Source organism: Rattus norvegicus, chromosome 19, assembly GCF_021556685.1.
Source record: "Rattus norvegicus strain SHRSP/BbbUtx chromosome 19, alternate assembly SHRSP_T2T, whole genome shotgun sequence".
Lineage (NCBI taxonomy): Eukaryota > Metazoa > Chordata > Mammalia > Rodentia > Muridae > Rattus > Rattus norvegicus.
The window spans coordinates 28,230,638-28,249,189 of NC_141552.1; the positions used below are offsets into that span (position 1 = coordinate 28,230,638).

At 42.6% G+C, this 18,552-nt stretch overlaps 1 protein-coding gene across 4 annotated transcripts; it reads right to left on the bottom strand.

Moving 5' to 3' along the window:
- Nucleotides 1-2,236: 2,236 nt before the first annotated feature.
- On the bottom strand, nt 2,237-15,568 carry LOC134483609 (disks large homolog 5-like). Of its 4 annotated transcripts, none has more exons than XM_087596555.1 (7): nt 15,283-15,568; nt 9,015-9,179; nt 6,756-6,865; nt 5,569-5,728; nt 4,257-4,400; nt 2,631-2,736; nt 2,237-2,507 (listed from the first exon to the last, which is right to left on the bottom strand). In XM_087596555.1, the coding sequence occupies exons 3-6, from the start codon at nt 6,760-6,762 to the stop codon at nt 2,679-2,681; spliced, it is 369 nt and encodes a 122-aa protein (XP_087452681.1). In that variant the 5' UTR covers nt 6,763-6,865; nt 9,015-9,179; nt 15,283-15,568; the 3' UTR covers nt 2,237-2,507; nt 2,631-2,678. The 4 variants fall into 4 exon arrangements, 3 of the variants coding, with proteins under 3 accessions (XP_087452681.1, XP_087452680.1, XP_087452679.1); XM_087596554.1 differs by adding an exon at nt 9,272-9,358 and having other exon boundaries at nt 2,237-2,736; XM_087596553.1 differs by lacking the exon at nt 6,756-6,865.
- Nucleotides 15,569-18,552: the final 2,984 nt, after the last annotated feature.

Sequence of the window (18,552 nt, forward strand, 5' to 3'; positions counted from 1 at the left end):
AGGTATTGTCTCTGGTGTGCAGTTTGTTTGAGGAAGGGGTTGCCTCTCTGGTGGATCTTCTCAACAAAAATACAAAAAAAGAAACAAAAAAAATAAAACAAACAAAAAACCCAACACACAGGACTTGGTTCTCTTGACTCTTTGTATTTTTCACTTTATTTGTAATTGACTGATTTGATTTGAGCCCTGAATTAATTTCCTGCCATCAAATCGTACCTGACATTCTATGGGATGAGGTTTGGCCTCATCTTGTTAACAGCAACACGTAACTGCTGAGCTGTTTCTGCTCTCTGTAGTGGTGATGACGTCAAAATCTTACTGAAAACCATGCATAGCCTGGTTTAGGCTGTCGTAAAGTAGCCCACCATTTCAGTGTTCCCTGCAAGGTGCCATGGGACAGCAGTAGCATGAGTCTGCATGTACCTCCACAGTTTTCACTAGGGACTACACACACACACACACACACACACACACACACACTTTACTGACATGGTGCACATTCTTTGCACACAAAGAAGAAAGTGAGTAGTAATGAAAACACACCAATAATGGAATTGATGGAGGGAGTTGTGGGGAAGCTGGGGCTTAGAGTTACTTAAAGGCCCTATGCAGGCTCTCCTTTTGTTGGAGGAGAAACTTCAAGTGCAATGTGGTTCTTTATTTTCTTTCTCTAAAGCACAGAGGGCTAGGGTGGATCACAGGGCTTTGAGCATGTTCGGCATGTACAGTCACACTGAATTAAATCCTAGGGCTGGAACCTATTAATCTTCTACAAAGTTACAGAGCAGCCTGGATGAAGACTCTCAGCTGAAAAGTTGGACATCTCAAGACAGGCACTGGACAATGGCTGACAGACTTGACTGAAGAGTGGTAATGTTTTGCTATCTCATAGGAAAAGAAGGCCCCTCATACCACACTGTACTCTAAGGACAGTTTATGCAGGTTAGGCATGACATGAACTATTGTCTCAGGTCACAGATGTCAGCACAAAGTATCCAAGGTGTTGTATGCCAATGGCAGCATTAACAGAACAAAGCACACAGTGTCATGAAGACATAAATCATGAGTTTGTGTAGCAAGACCCAGGCCTCTTCCAGGGTCTTAGATAGTAACTGAGAACTTCAAATCCGGTAGTGATGTGATAGTGTGGGGGTGAATCTAGTTACAACTAGCTTCTATTGTGACACAGATGACTCTTTTTGTGTTATGTTCAGCTTATAATGAATGACTAGACCCAAGCATGAGAATAACCAAATACTACATTGCTTCTCTAGCTGCTGAGCTTTTAAAAGCCCTGGGGTGACAGCAAGCTTTTGTGGACATACTGGATTATTCCTTCTGTACTTTAACTCTCTGACTCACCTCCACTCTCAGTAAGTTAGATCAATTCCATAAATTGGAAATCAGTCACCTGGAAAAAATACATCTCAATATGATACCGGATTGGCCATGGAAAAAGGGTAGCTTGAACTGTCCCACCTCGGTTGGGCTTGCACAGGCCTGCTCTCCAAAAGAAACCTGTGTTCACAGCTGCAGGCTACATTCACTATGGATGTTCTTGAGGTTCCTCCCTAAATGGCTCAGATAAAAATAATTTTCTTGTTAACAATCAAAAAACTGATTATGTCAAGCTGGCCTAGAGGAAGCTAGTTTCTGTTCTGTATTTTATCAGATGTGCATAATACATGTGGTCATCATTGATAATAGGTAAAAGATCTGCTCTACTATGGAAACTAAGTGATGCTGGAGGATGATCCTGACCCACAATGAGCAGTGGGAACACCAGAGCCCTGTAGGGATGCCTGACAACCTAACACACTGAGCACCCACGGCTCAGTAAGTTCCCTGTGAACACACATCTCCTGAGATCTCTCTATTTAATTGTAGGTGATCCTGTCCACCTAATACAGCACCTCATGTGGAATAACAAAAGCCACCTGCAGGAGCTGTGGGGATGACTCACAGGGTAGAGCATCTGCTGCTCTCTCAGAAGAACCACATGGACCCTAACAATTGGGTAAAGTGTCAGTGATTACATCATAAAGTGTGTGTCAGAGAAACAGCCACATTATCCACACAAAAGACACTGTCACACTGGGTACCCCTTGGTGACTGAATTCACTTATTAGGCCAGGCTCCATGGAACATGCAGAGATCCATCTGTAGCTGTCAGTTCTAGGTCCACAGGAGGGGACAGAACCCTTTAATAAGAATGATGGTCTTAAGAGTCAAGAGATAGAATTCAATTTTTATTCATAACGAATACATTTTTATAACAAAACAGGATTAAAATGAATAAAAATATTTAAAAATATTTGAAAATAAAAATAGTAACAAGAACATACAAATATGAAACAACAAAAAGAAAACTTCAATTAAAATCATAACAAAAATATTTCTAAAAGCAGATTCTTAACGAACATGTAGAAGCACAGATGTATTGCTGTGTCTCCTCTAGCACACATAATGAAAGGCGGTCCCCCAAGGTGTCTCTCAAGTGGTGTTTTCTGAAGAAGAAAGTGAGTAAGAACTCAATCAGTCAGGCTGGCTTAGTGATATATAAATTTAGGGTCTCTAAGAAATGACAAATTAATTCAGAGGATGAATACTCTTCCAAAAACTGTTGTTACCATTCAGGATGTTGGTCATCAGGGACTCCTGAGAAAGCAACTTATTGTTCAGGAAGCTCTCTTACGGGTGTGTGTCCAATTCCAGCTGTCTTGCACTTTCTGAGACCTAGGAGAGGAAGGAAGTTTTTCAGATACTGATTTGCTGGGGAAATGCAAGCCAGCTGTCAGAATGCTGCCTTCTAACACCTCAGTTCTATTGGACAATCGACATGGACATTTTAAGTGATATCATTGTTGCTAACTCTGTGGGCAGGGCAAAATCTCCAGCAAGACTCACAGTAATGTGGGCTGCCAATCTGGGACCCAGACTTATACCAGTGCAAACCAAGAACAGGGCAACGGCAAGAGACCTCATCGGGTTGCAGGAAGAAAGGAGACGTCCATATGTCAAAAAGGATAAAGCCAATGACAAGTACTAATTTGACATTTGCACTTGTTCTTATCCCGGAAAGGTGCTTCCTACACAAGAAGTCACATGACCACAGAGTGTCATTTGTCAAAGAACCAAGAACTTGTTCAAAACTCTACATAGGATCTAATCTATCACATGGATATGCAATAATGAGGTATGTTATTCATCTGTCACCATTTCTAGACTGCAGCTTCAAAAAGATCAGCAATATATACTTGCAAAATAATTCAGTTTCTGAAAAGTGTTTAACTTCCCAGAATACTTGTGCATAGGCAGAGCAATGAACAATTCCATTACATGAGGTGGTTGGCTGGTTGTGAGTGTAAATTAGAAAGGTGGTAGGAGAGAGCAAAGATGTATCAAATTGGCAAATTTTATCAGATATTGTTAAGCTAACACAGCTGCTCGTCCCTATCTGATGATGCTGGGTCTGGACGTTGCTGGTCTTTATCTTTCTTGTTGAAGTCAACCAAATATTTCTGGTTCAGTGCACACTCAAGATGTCCCTCCTTGCTCCCTGCTTCAGTGGGACCAACTTCTTCCTGCATGTGTTCTCCATCAGGAGCTGGCTGAGCAGGTTTCTGGAAATACAGTCTGCATAGTAAGATCATGCTGCCCCTTTCTCCCATTCCCACTCCCAAGTCCCACTAACTCTACCAGGTCCCAGATACCCATGAAGACCTAATAAAATGCATCTTGATACATATAAGGCTGCTGCACAAATCACAAAGAGTTAATTTGGGGAAGAATAAATTGTTTGTTTGGCCTGAGCACCAATTAGTGTCCACATCTCTGAGAAAGAACATGGATCTACAACTATCCGTGAAAGCCCAATGCATGGGGGCAACATCAATTAGTAGTGGGCCAACACCCTCAAAGGAGGTCAGTAGAACCAAGAGAAGGTCATTCTAACCATGTGGTCTACACACTGAATTTTGTAAAACCTGGTATGACACCATAGGTCCAGGTCAGCCTAATAACCTTCTGCTGACTTCAATCAGTGCTGTTCTATCTAGAGCCTTCTGAAGATGCCTAGACAATCCTGGGATGAGGAACAGTCTTTTATGGAACTGAAAACTGAGTCCTAATTACCCTGGCACACTGATGTGTGAACAGCACAAGAGATAGAATCAGAGTTGAAGAGCGTCCAATCCAGAAGAAATAAATCAGAAATGGCCATTCCACAGGTGATAGGCTTTCTGACCAGGACTTACCTAGAGAAGGTAATCTCCTTCTTCAGCTTCTGGTTGTTCTCATGGATCACAGTGTTCTCCATCTCTAAGTTGTGCAGAATTGACATGACCGCCTCCTCCATTCTCTCCAGGTCTTCATAATATGGATTTGGCCTGAAGTAGGGCCTGGCCCCAAATGATAGAATACTATGAACATCAGCATTTAGGAATATATGAACTCAGGGTGGGTCCTGTACTACCCCAGTCCTGGATGGACACCTTCTGAATTCTACATATTGGGATCTTCTTCAGCTTCAGAAACGTGTTTTTCTGCGTCCAGGACACCAGAATCTCGGCATCCAGATGGAGGGCTCCCTGGCTCCCTTTGTTCAATCAAGAGGAAATCTGCAGTCAAGCCAGTTAAGCTATCAAGAGCCTAGGCCACACCTCTCCATGCTCCCCGACCCCAACACACCCAAAACCTGTGATTTCTTTTTTCCTGTTTTGATAATAGAACATATATCACCACAAAATTATAATCTGCACAAATAATACAAATATACAGACAAACGTGTCCACATAGGCAAAGAACTGTGCTGTTGACAGTGGGGCTCCCAGAACAAAGCATTTACATCACCATGAAAGAGTTAGAGGTAAATACTCAGGCCAAGACATAGACCCCTAGATTCCAGTGTGGAGGGAAATATAAACATATAAAAGTTGTCCATACGCATTTGGATATATGCACACACAGACTCACAGACTGAGACATCCCCACAAAAAAGAGAAATGTAAACAGTCATAGAAAGAGAAAGAGAAATATGGAAACAGAGAGCAGTGTGAGAACCAGGAGAAATGCATGCACCATTGCTGTCTCAGAGGGCAAGACACACAGACAAGAACAAACAGGCCTGAGCCTGAGACTTTCTCGTCAAGCATTGAGATGAACAGTGTGGGACCAGGCCCCTCAGGCTGCTGCCTGGATCTTCCAGCACTCAGTCCCCTGCCTAGCAAGTACAGAGACTCACCATAAACTCACTGCAATTACAATCTTGCAAAGCCACCAGCTCAAGGGCTTTGCAAATGCACACTAGACACTCACTCTCCCTGACTTTATCCCTGAATTCTTCATTCAAACCACAAGTTCTGCTTTTCAATAAATGGAAGCAGATGAGTCCATTTTCCATCTCGCTCCTCAGGGTCAGGTTCTGAATCTCCTCTTTATGGGAGGTGAGGTTTAGCACAGGGTGGATAGGGAGGCACAGCTTTCTTGAACCCAAAACCTTAATAGGAGAAGATGAAGGTGACCTTGCAGACCCAGGAATGAAACAAGAGCATTTGGAGCGATTCATACCTGTTCTTCATGGATCTCTCTGTCAGGAACCTCAGGCGATCTCTCAGGTCATTTCTCTTTTCGGTAATGAGATGCAGCTCTTCAATCAGCCTCTCCTTTTCCTTCTTGGCCTGCTTCTCCCTTAGGTCAGTGCCAGGGGATGATGTTTCTCTCCCAGCGTCTGTAGGTAGAAGAACACAAGTGAACCTGCATGGGGAGAATGCATAGAGTGTACATAGACCACAGTTAGGCATAAACAGGAGAACAAGCCTGGAACCAGGTGTCACTGCTAGGCGATTGGTCTATGCTTAAGAGGCCTCCTCAGTGGATCTCAGTTCTCCCACTACTCTATAGAGACCAAGAGATGTAAGCAGCCAGGTATGCCCTATGCCGGACATCACGTGCTTACATGTACCACGGAGATGGCTTCTCCAGGATTATTATCAGCTGAACAGGGTACAACTTGGTTTCAGGACCCTCACCCCTGTGGTTTCAGAACTCAGATGATAACATCACCATCCACAAAACTTGAATGATTGGAGACTCTCAGATGTCCTACCCTGATACTCTACGTGAACAACTTCGGATTTAAAAAGCATTTCCAGGGAGGACATGGTCAACAGACATATCAGGGCCCCTATTTGATACACCAAACGCTCCAGGAATGAGAGTAGGTTACAGGCTGAATCTTGGTCTACCCGTTCCAAATAGTTTTGGTATTTTAGAAAAATGTAACACACAACCTCAAATATATAAAGCTAACGATGACCCTGCCAGTTAGAAGAAATCAGAGGAGGTGTAAGAACATAAGGTTATTGCCTGGAGCACAATCTCTCCCTGTTACTACTGTCAGATACCCACTGTATTTAAAGAAGCAATGATAGTGAAATACATTGCTGCCCTGTCTAAACTCAGAAAAGGTGGACCCTCCATGACTCCTGATGGTGTTATTATATCAATGTAACATAACAAATGAACTGAAAAGTAAAGGCCAGAAGTTCACAGTATAATAGCATTGGCATTACCATATCCTCCCAGTGGGGATGGGGAAACTAAAGGTCTGAAATCCTTGACTTTAAGAATTGTAATATTCATGGAAATTCAATTCCTTTTCAGATGCTCCAGTTGTTGTGGCCCATTGCTAGAAAGGTAAGGTTGAGCCTCCACCCCCCTGACAGGAAGCTCAAAATATACTGCCCATGGCTTACTTGACATTCCCCAGAAGTCTTGTCTTTGTCCACCATTACTTTGAGACGAAAGGCCAGACTCCTTCACTCTAGTCTCTCCAGAATCGACGATCCCCCTCCCAAAACGCTTCCTAAGATGGGAAAACATGTCTTAGGTTGTAACCGCCAGACTCAGTATGAGAGAAACTAGGGCACTGGCCGTCACTACAACACTGGTGACATCACAGAGGATGCCAAGAACTCTCTAGGAGATAATAGAATGTCCAAGAAAAGACAGCTGATGTCATGGGGAGCAGATTTTGTTTCCTGATAATAATCTCCCTGTACTGAGCATAAGCTGAGGGGCCCTTTCCAGGAGGCTTTCCCAGGGCAGAGCCACTGGGAATCTCCTCCTTCTAATGCCAAATTTTCCTCAAGGCTTGATTATAAAACAACCTTAGTAATTCCTATGCATCTAAATGAATGTTTCCTTCCATATCTTGCCCCAAAATGTCTCATCATAACTCAAATTGTCCTCATCCACCAATGTTAGCCATTAAACTTCCTGAGATTTCACACCAGTTTGAATATGCAGTCAAAAGTTCTCTTGTCTCATTATGTACAGGTGGTTTATATCACATCAAGAAATAGTCGCCATGGTAGGTTATAACATGGGTGTGTATTAGGGGAACACTCATGAAGTCATGTGCTTAGCAATTGACAATTGCCAATAAATTCCTAGGAGAAAGAGTTGAAGTCTTTATGGTGCTAGGAAAAGTGTGGAGACCAGTTGGCAGAGGAAAGTGCAAGATTGGAGCCACCAGTGAACGGAACCTCATGCTGCTTGTGGGGTTCTCCTCTCTGCACCAAGGTCACCAAAGGAGCACTGCTCACAGGCCTGAGTAAGATGTACCATGAGCTTCTATCAGAAAAATAAAATAGTCAAGAGACATAGGGGGTGCACATAAACAACTAAAATGAGGCTATAAACATCATTAAGTGGATAGAGCAAGGTCCCAGTACCTGTACACTGGGAAATGGCCACCCCACCAAACACAGAAGCATCTATCATAGTAAAGAATGCATACTTTATAGAATGCACACACTAAACACTGATTGATCACATCCGTAGTTCAAATTTTGGGAGCAAATTCATGGCCCCAACTCTCTTTCTCTCAACTTATATAGCAAAAAATAAGAAAGAAAGAGAAAAGAAAAAATCAAAACAAAAAGCTCAAGCTTCTCTCTCATATGAAGATTGCAGGAAGTGTTATCTGGTGGTCAGTTCTGATTGGGCCATTTTAGATAGAACAGTGAACAGAGACCCTTAATGTGATGGGCCCTATATAAAGCTTTTTGCAATATTGGAATTTTAACAAACCTCATCCCGAACATACAGAAGAGGCAAGGATGTGATCACCATGCCCTTGTTCTCTATCAGGTTATTTTTCTGCGTCCTTGATTGTCAGGCATATAACAGCAACAATCTGAAATAGCTGGTAGACATGGAAAATCGTGGCTAAAACTATAGTTGTGGGTTGCACACCTCAACTGTCACAGGCTAATGCTGTCCTCACAGTCCTTGGAGGCTACTCTTGTAAGCCTATGTATTGGAAAGTGGAAGGAAGTTTATCTGAGCTCAAAGAGAACCTGGCCAACCAGGGAGAGGGCAACATGCGATACTTGAGACCCTGTCTAAAACCAGCGCAGAAACCCACTCTTCATTCAAAGCATCATCTATGAATTCTCAATTATCTACCATTCTCTCCCTACCAGTCGTTCAGTTTGGAATGGTAGAACACAATGGAACTGATCTTTCTATTGTAAGGACCTTGATCTCTCTTTCCTTAGGTCCACATTAAGAGTGCATACAAATGGATACCACCATCTGAACATCTTAGTATTATCTACTCTGTATATCTAGCATAATACTGTGCCTATGACAATCTCAAGCTTCCTTGAGCATTGTTGCCCCAGCAAGAAGTATGAAGTACTGAGGCCAGTCCCCAGGGAACCTTTCAAGGGTTAAAAAGAAAGCCATCAGAGATACTCCACTTTTTGTCCTTAGATTAAATCAAGCTGACACAATGTGAACCTGGTGGGCTATTTAACCATGCATCTTTCTTCCAACCCCCCCCCCATTCTGAGTTCAGTCCATGGCAGAATTCATTCCCCAGCATCGTAGATATTTCTTTGTATATTTCCACAAGAGCCAGGTTTCTTTCTCTTTTAAATAGAATTAGTTGTAGTCAATCAACTGCTGCCCTATGTAAGAAATGATTAGTATGTATTGTAACTTACCACACTGTATTTGTGTATCCACGTACGTTAGTGGAAATCCAGCATTACTGAGGAATTGGAAACCAGCGCTGTGGCCATGCCTTTCTGTGCCTACTCCTGGCTCACAGGCAGCAGGGGGGCAGACCTTGAGTTCCTCTTCAGGGACCAAGTGATGTTGAATGGGCACTGAGCAGGCAGAGAAACACAGCTGAGGCAGCTCCTTTCAGTTATCAAACACATCATCTCCTTCCCTGCTGAGGTCTTGCCCCCACACCTACCTTAACAGCGGCAAATTTGTTACACAGCAGCCAGCTCTTTCCTATTGTGCTGTAATACGCCTCCACATCATGGATGCTGAAAACAAGCTAACACAAAACAAAAAAATCTGACACTGAACTGTGTGGTGCTGGTCACATACCCTGTTATGTTCTGTATATTATGAGGTTTGTTAATCTTAACAAGTTCCCCAACTATAAGCTTCCCATAGGACCCATCAGATTCAAGGAAAATAGGAACAATTATGTGTAAAATGTCCTGAGTCAGGGCCCATAGACATCAACATTTACAGCCGTTGTGCGTGAGCCCATGTGGATCTTGCAATGAGCTGGGCCTAGCAATGTCCAGTACACAGTTGTGAGCTATTGCTCTGGTTGAACTGTATTGGTGTGTGCATTCAATGAACTACACCTATTTAAATGAATTCAGTGTTCCTGTGGTTTGAGTCCAGACCTCTTGACACCAAATCTTCCCTTCAGCAGCATTTAGGAGAAGAAGCTAAGGTCAGGAGAGGTGACATCTTGCCATAAGTTATGTGACAAGAGGGATGGTGAATGATCCCTTGTGATAAGAATCAAGGTTTCCTCTGTGGTACGTACTTAGGTCTATACTGGCCCTGTGCAACAGCTTCAAGAACCCATTTCTGATTTCCCTTGCGATTCCCTTGATGATGCACTCAGTCAGGATTGGACACAACCAAAATGGTAGTCAAAGTACTTGATTTAAAAAGTGTAGGGAACACTGCAAACTCACGTTTCAGGATATTTGATTACATTGTAAGCCCCAAGATTTGTTATTTACTTAAAAGAAAATATATGTCTGGCGGTGTAGGTCAGCACTAACACAGACATTTAACTCTAGAACTTGCTGATTTTTATTGATAGAGAAACTGCACAGAATTGCTATAGGGACCTGTGTCTTAGGTCTGTTTCCCTAGTATATCCTCTACATCTCTCATGATGGTGATCCTGTTTCTGGCTAAATGTATGTCTGTTTACTGGGGAATTGAGTTTAGTGACATGCAAATATTATTTAAACCTATGTATTAAATTTTGTCATTTTGTTAATTTTTGTGGTTTTTATTGGCTTCTTTTGATTGACTGTTGTAGTTTTATTAAATTATTTCCTGTTTTCTATAGTATTTTATCCTTCCCTTCAAACTAAAGTATTCCTTTTAGGATCCTCTACAGAGCTGTCTTACCGGTTATACATATTGTGTTAAATTTATTTTTAGTGTGCATTAGTCAGCACAGTAGCTGGGCAGCTGCCTGCCCTCCATGGTATCAGATTTACTTTCCAAACAATAACGCTCAACTCTTACTGACTGTGTAGCATCTTGGCTGCTCTTTGTTCCCCTTGGACAGCCCTCAGGACCAGGCGCTCCTCTCCCTTAACCATGGCTGCTGTCCTCTTCCTCTCTCCTCTCCATCACACACGTTCTTCCTTTATTCTCTGGCAGCTTCTTCTTCCTTCTTCCCTCCTCATGATCCTCTCTAGCAAAGCCCTCAAAGCTCCCCTCCCCCATCTCTCTGCTGTGCAGCTGTTGGCTGTTGGCTTCTTTAAAATCACAGTTAACTGGGAGCAGGGTCAGCTTTTGGGGATTTGCCAGTCTTGAGTTCCACAAATTAGCATTAAACACAAGAAGAATTAGGCCAATCCACTACAGGGATTTCTTTTGTTTTATTTTGATGTAATTATTCTTTTACCTTTTTGCTTTTTATTTTATTTGTGGCTATATTTTATTAATTGGTTATTTTATTTATTTATATTTCCAATGTTGTCCCAGTTTCCAGACTCCCCTCATCAAATCTTACATCCCATTTCTGCTCAGCTTTGCCTATATGACAGTATCCCCCACCCACACATATCCATTCCCACCTCACACCTCTAGGACCTCCTTTTGGTGGGGCAACAGGCCTCAGGGTAGTCAATGGCCTCCCACCACATGGATACCAGTTAAGTCAGTCCTCTTCTACACAGTGACCTAGAACCATAGACCCATCCTTGTATATCCTTTGGCTGGCAGTTTGGTCCCTAGGAGCTGGGGGATTGGTGACAGAAGGTCTGTTTAGATATTAAAGACCAATGATTGCTGCTTTCTCTTCTTTTTCTAGTTATTGGTGAAATTATGTTTGTGTGCTTCTCTTTTTTGAAATTATTGAGAGATGATTAGTTTCTTGGTTTTTCTTGGGTACAGTTTAGCTCACTGTCTTGAAGTTTTCCTCCTATTATCCTCTGTTGTGCTCTCTTAAAGAAAAATATTGTTTAAATTTGGTTTTGTTGTGAAATATCTTGGTTTCTCCATTTATGGTGATTGCGAATTATGCTGGTTATAGTAGCCTTGGTCTGCATTACATCTGCCCAATTTTTTCTGGCTTTTGGAGTCTCTGTCGAGAAGTCTGGTGTAATTCAGATAGGTCTGAATTCATTTGTTGCTGGATATTTATACTTTACCCATTTAATATTCTTTCTTTTATCTGTGCATTTAGTGTTTTAATTATTATGTGAATGGAGGAAATTTTTCTGGTTAAATTAATTTTGCATTCTCTAGGCTTGTTGTACCCTTATGGGCTTTTATTTCTTTACCTTATGGAAGTTTTCTGCTATGATTTGTTGAAGATGTTTACTGGACCTATGAACTGGAAATGTCAATTCTCTTCTATATCTCTTATCCTTAGGTTAGGACTTTTAATTGTGTCCTGAAATTCATGTATGTTTGGATTCAATAAACCATACATGTTTATCTGAGATGGGTGTTTTGTCTTTTGTGGGGTGACCTCCTTTACCCCAACTCTTCCATTTAGAAGCACGTTCGATAATGAGACATGGTCAGCAGTGGTGACCTCTTGCCATAAACTATATGAAAATAGGGAGGTGACTTTATGTGTGTCAAGTATCAGTAGTCTCCTGGGTGGTTTTGGTCCCCGGTTGGCCCTATACAACAGTTTCAAAAGGATTGATGTTCCTTGGGATTCCCATGGTGATGCACACAGACATGACAGAAAAAGGCCAGAATACACAGGATAGTACTTGACTTATGTAATAGAGAGAACATTATTAAGTTATGTTACAAAATATTCGATCACACTGTGATCTCCCTGAATGTATTATTTAATGAAAAACTATTGTGTGGTATAGCATCGCCAGGGCACAGACATTTAATGCAAGAGCTCTTTGTTTACTGTGAACATGGACTTTATTACTGTTCAGCTCACCTACCTCACACCTTTACTGCAAAGCTAAAGGGCACTTAGGTCTAGAGCAGATCAAGGCACAACTTGATAGGAAATGAAGATAAGTAGGGCAATGGAAAGTCTTTCAGTTGTAGGATTTTTAAGAAAGTGTGCAGAGAGAGCTACAGTGCTCTTCTTCTGGGGGAACAGTGAATTAGGAAGGACAGTTGGGAGCTTCACTTAAATACAGCATCTGAATCCTGAGACCTTATTGGTAAATTAATGTCTGGAATTTTGTGTTGTAAAACAATGCATTGCCTTTGCAGCTTTTGGCAAGGGCCATCGACAGAGAGATCACACCAGCTGGGGACAATCTGAAAAGAAATCAGGTTTTCTTAAGTCACCTGAGAAGTCCTCAAGGAGACAGGAATGAATGGGTAGCACCATAATAGAAGGCCTTAGGATCTCAGATAGTGCTACTCTAGATGCCTTGAAAATAGAAGCAGAAAATGAAAAACTAAATGACTTCACAGGAATTAGCTCAATTCTGATTATGATTATTTCATATTGGTATTTTATACTTGATTCATTTTTTAAAAGTTTTAAAATAAGAGTCTTCGGTTTTAATTTGAGGCTGTCTTAGAATCATGAAATGCTTACACTCTGGGCAACTAAACTCCAGGAAATCTTCTCCAGTCATACAGCTGGGTCATATGTGAGGCAACAACTGTTTAAAAGGGAGAGCTGGTTGCTTTCTCCTGGAAGAAGCACTTGGGGGTTGACTGTCACTTCTGAGCCTTCTGTTCTGAGTCACTTCGCAGAAGGGGCACTTTGCTCTAACTCCTCCATGGGACCCATCCAGCACTGGGGCTGGAGGCTCCTATGGTGTTGCAGCTCTGAGCTGGGAGGGGTAGCTCTCACCCTGACTTGAAGAAGCCTGTTTTCACAGCTGATCTAGATCTGAGGAACAGGTGCTTTTAAAGAAGGATGTGAAAGTATCTCCTGCAGGAGAGCTCACTATGCAGGGAAAGTCACACAGGACAGGGAAAAGTGGCTTCCCAACTTCCATGGGGCGAGCGAACTAGGGAGGGCACAGGATGGTTGAGGAGTTTATGAAAGGCCTGCATCTCCCTGAAAGTCTTCCAGCAACCCTACATCCCACCACTATCCCAGGCTCACAGGTGAGGATCAGCCAAGCCTGCCACCTACTGGGGTCCCTGCAAAGTAAACCTGGAGTGGTGAACTGGGGAAAACACTTCAGGGGAGGGGGAGACACCAGTCCCCAGGGCCAAGCCTGGCATCTGTTCATTTGGCTCTGGCTTCTAGGTGTTGCCTAGTGCAGGGCTTGGTGAGCCCAGATCTCAAAAGTCTTTGGCCAAAGAAGTGAGAGCCCACAGGGCAATGCAAACCACGGCAGGGCAGGGCAGAGCAAAGCCGCACTCCAGCAGACAGTGTATAAGCTGTGGGCATGCGGGACTGGCTCATTATAAGGCAGGGGAGTAACACACTCCTTCTAAACAAAGAATGACTGTACTAATAATCTAACCTTAATATTTTGAATTTCTTGTCCCATATAAAGAACTGCCTCTTCTAGAGCATTCGCCCTGTCTTCAAACCCTCCATGTATCTTTCCTTGAATCAATAAAGCAATACTAACATTCTTAGATAACTTAGATGAGCAGTGTGGACCTCTCTAACCAAAGAAGTAGTAGATAAGGCAAAAGGAGTCATTACACCAATCAGAGCAGTAAGACCCAGAATTAAGGCAACCACAAAACGCCTACCTCTACGAAGTACAGAGGAGGCATGATGAATGGCCTCTATGCCAGGATCGAAAAACCATGTCCCATTAACATAGACAGGCAAAAGTACATAAGGAGGTTGTCGTACTATGACAAAAACATTTTTCCTTGTAACAGTAAGACAATTAGATAATTGACAATTTATGCAAGTAACATGATAAACACCATGACCATCCTGACAAGGGAAAAATCGCCATGCTCTTCAGAGGAAAGAAAGGAGAAAGGAGCAGCCACACAGGCTAAAACGGAAGCAGAAACTCTCTTAACCTCAGAACGAGGTCTAATAAGGGTTACTTTATGAGGAGCAGCCAAAAGACGCTATAGATCAGGCTGAACAGGAAGCAAGTGGGAATTAAAAATTGGGGGAAAGGTAGGGGAAGCCCATCCAGGGGCAAACCAGGCATTAGCAGGGGAGGTCGGTAAGGAAGCATCTCCTTTGGTAAACCTATACTGTTTCAATTGCATAGATAATCATGTTCTGGACTACTAACAGACCAATCCAAAAGTTTAAAAGTTTGAGCTGTAGGGCTAAAGGGAGTAAAGTACGCAGCTTTGGAGAGAAAACCGCAAGACCACCATTGAGGGTAGCCATTAATAGCAATATTCTCCCAATCAGAGATCAGCTCCTCGCCATTCTGACAAGCAAACAAAAGGGAAGGCAAAGGACCTGAAGAAGATGGAGGAGAATAATGAAAGCCTCCTTTAAAAGGTAAAAATAATTTTAGAAACTGAATGTCTCGCTGACTGGTGGAATCGTCACTACAAGCATATTTTCGAGGAGTTGGAGACTCTGAAATTAACTCTCTCTCCTCTAAAGAGAAACACCCTTTAATGTCATTTTTAACAGTAAAGCATGTGGGAAGGGAGTCAGCGATTCCAGAATAGTTGTAGCAAGTCAAAGTTCGTTCTTTGAAATAAGAACTACTTTCTCCTCACCTTGACAAGGCCAAATTCCCAAGGGGCCACATGAAACAAGGGAGGATCAGGTAAATAAGCCCAGTAGGAGTCTTGGGCAGCAGCATAGAGATAAATAATTACCTGGGTGAAGAGAAGTGAAAGCATAGCAGGAGAAGATTGGAGGGAGTAACTGGGAGTCGGAGAGGAAGCACGCTATCTCTTGCAGCAGAGACCAATTCTTGAAGCTGATCCCAAGTTGGCAACAGCGTGGTAGATGAGCGACCATGCAGCTGAAGCCTGGTGAAAGCAGAAGTGAGGCGCTGCTCAGAGCTGTCTGGCGTCATCAGGAATGAGGCACGCTCCGCTCTCATCTTTCGCTGTCGGTTGTTGAGGGGAGACTTTCTGCTTTTCTGCCCTGGGATTGTATGATCTGATGAGGCGGTCCGGAATCCAGACTGGTGACTCGGCATCCTGTGGAAAGACACATGCATGCCCCCTTGCGGAGGAGAGAAGAACATCTGGTCCCTTCCACGTAGATGAAACAGCTTTCTGCAAATCTAACGGACGGTGATGTTCCCTAGGATCGCAATGGCGCTGTTGCAGATCTACCTTGAGAATCTTTTTTTCCCTTTTCTTCTTTTTCTTCCATCTAAATTAAATTGGGTATTTCTCATTTACATTTCAAAGGTTATTCCCATTCTCATTTCCAGGCCAACATTCCCCTAACCCCTGCCCCTCCCCTTCTATATGGCTGTTCCCCTCCCCATCCTCCCCCCATTACCGCCCTCCCCCGAGGAATCCAGTTCACTGGCGCTCCAACCTTGGCAGGACCAAGGGCTTCCCTTCCACTGGTGCTCTTACTAGGCTATTCATTGCTACCTATGCGGTTGGAGCCCAGGTCAGTCCATGTATAGTCTTTGGGTAGTGGCTTAGTCCCTGGAAGCTCTGGTTGGTTGACACTGTTGTTCATATGGGGTCCCAAGCCCCTCCAGCTCTTTCGGTCCTTTCACTGATTCCTTCAAACGGGGTCCCATTCTCAGGTCAGTGGTTTGCTGCTGGCATTCGCCTGTGTATTTGCTGTATTCTGGCTGTGTCTCTCAGCAGAGATGTACATCTGGTTATTCAAATAATTACTTACAAAAAGAGCATGATAATAAGTGAGTGGGGGAGACATATTTTAATTCTCCTCCCTGTACCTTAGCCATTTGTGTCTTTAATATTTGGTTAGATCTCTCAATAATTGCCCGCCCTTGAGGATCATATGGAATGCCTGTAGTGTGTCTAATAACAAATTTAATACAAAAGTTTGCAAAGGCTTTAGATTGATAAGCAGGACCATTATCAGTTTTCAGATGCAGCAGGACGGCAAGAAATGCAAAAGAAGTAAACAAATGCTGCTGTACATCCTTGAATGCTTCTCCCATCCTGGCTGTGGCCAAAATAACTCCAGAAAGGTATCAACAGTAACTTGAACAAAGGAAAAATTTCCAAAACATGAAACATGAATTACATCCATCTGCTGTAGGATTCCAGGCTTGAGTCCTTGAGGGTTAACTCCAGGCAGAGAAGCTGGAAGTGTTGTAGGACAAGCAGAACAATGTTTTACAATCTGACGACCTGCCTCTCTAGTCAAAGAAAATTGATATCTCAGTGCCTGAGCATTTTGGTGGTGAATACCATGGGAGGCGATTGCTCTACTAACATCATCTAAAAGCCAACCCTGAGTCAATAAATTTGCATATGAGTTTCCTGTGACTAAAGGTCCAGGAAGACTATTGTGAGCCCGAGTATGTCCCACAAAACAAGGAATCAAGCGTTGACGCACCAATTGTTATAATTTTTGTAATAAGGTATTAATTGTTGTTTTGTCTGTGTTGATCACAGCTATCTCAATAACAGGGAAGAGTCTATACACATTTTGAGAGTCAGGATAGAGGTTAAAATGAATCGAGGAATAATGAGAAAAAACTTCAATAACTGCATATAACTCTGTCTTTTGAGCTGAGGTAAAGGAGGTCCTGGTGTCAGTTTCAGAAACAATAACGAATGGCTTTTCCATTTGAAGAACCATTGGTAAAGAATATTTTTCCTTGATCTAAAGGCTCCATAGAGAAGGCAGAAGGAAATATAACTTGTTGTCAATTCAGAAAATGTAACAGAGGATTTTTTGGAAGATGATATAACACTTGCCCCTTAAAGGAGACAAAAGCTAATGCAAAGGAACCAGAAAAATTTAGCAACCACTCAACCTGAGTGTTGGTGCAGGGTATTCTAATCAATTCAAAATCTTTACCCAATATCCCCTAATCCTTCTCTACCCTCCATAATGAGCTGAGCTACTAAATCATAATAAGGAATCAAAACGTGGGGAGGGAGCAGGCAAATGGATCCATTCTAAAGGTCCTTGTTCTTGCCAGATAACCCCGGTGGGTGTTAGGGAAGTATGCAGGATAACACATTCACAGGCCTCATATAAATCAATTCTGACAGTGAGTTGTGCCTGGATGGCCTCCTCAAACACCTGCAGAGCCTTTTGTCCCTCTTGAGTTAACACTCAGAGAGATTTGGGACAATGATCTCTCTTTAAAATATCAAAAAGTGGCTTTAATTGGCCAATGGAAATTTTTACGTAAGGTCTAATCCAGTTGATTTCTCCTAGCAGTTTTTGGAAATCATTTAAGGTTTTCAACTTATCCATCCTAAATCTTAAGACTGCGTGTGAAATAGGATCAGAATAAAGAATTCTCCCCAAATAATTGTATGGGGTGATCCTTTTGAAAATTTTCAGGAGCCACTATTAGCCCATACTTACGCACACTTTGTATAAGGTTATCCAAAGCTTGATTCAGCAAAGTCAGGGAAGAATGAGCAATCAAAATAGCATCCATAGAATGAAAAATCAACAACTGAGGAAACTGTTGACGAGTGGGAGACAAAGCCATATCCACAAATGTTTGACACAAAGTGGGACTATTTTTCATTCCCTGTGGGAGCACTTTCCATTGAAACCTCTGGTAAGGCCTTTGTAAATTTGTTGAGGGTAAACTAAAGGCAAAGGCTTCCTGTCATCTGGATGCAAAGGGATAGTAAAGAAACATCTTGCAATCTATAACACACGCAGAGCATCCTTCGGGAATCTCTGTGGGAGAGGGCAGTCCTGGTTGCAGAGCCCCTTAGCCTCCATGGCTGCATTCCCCTTCCTTATATCTTGTAACAATCTCCATTTGCCAGATTTTTTCTTAATCACAAAGATAGGTGTATTCCAAGGCCTGGTGGAGGGTTAAATATGACCGTTATCCAGTTGTTCTTGTACAAGCTGAGTAGCTGCCTGGATCTTTTCTTGACAAAGGGACCACAGATCCACCTAGACACTTTGATCAGTGGCCCAGACTGTCTTATCCCCAGTTAAGT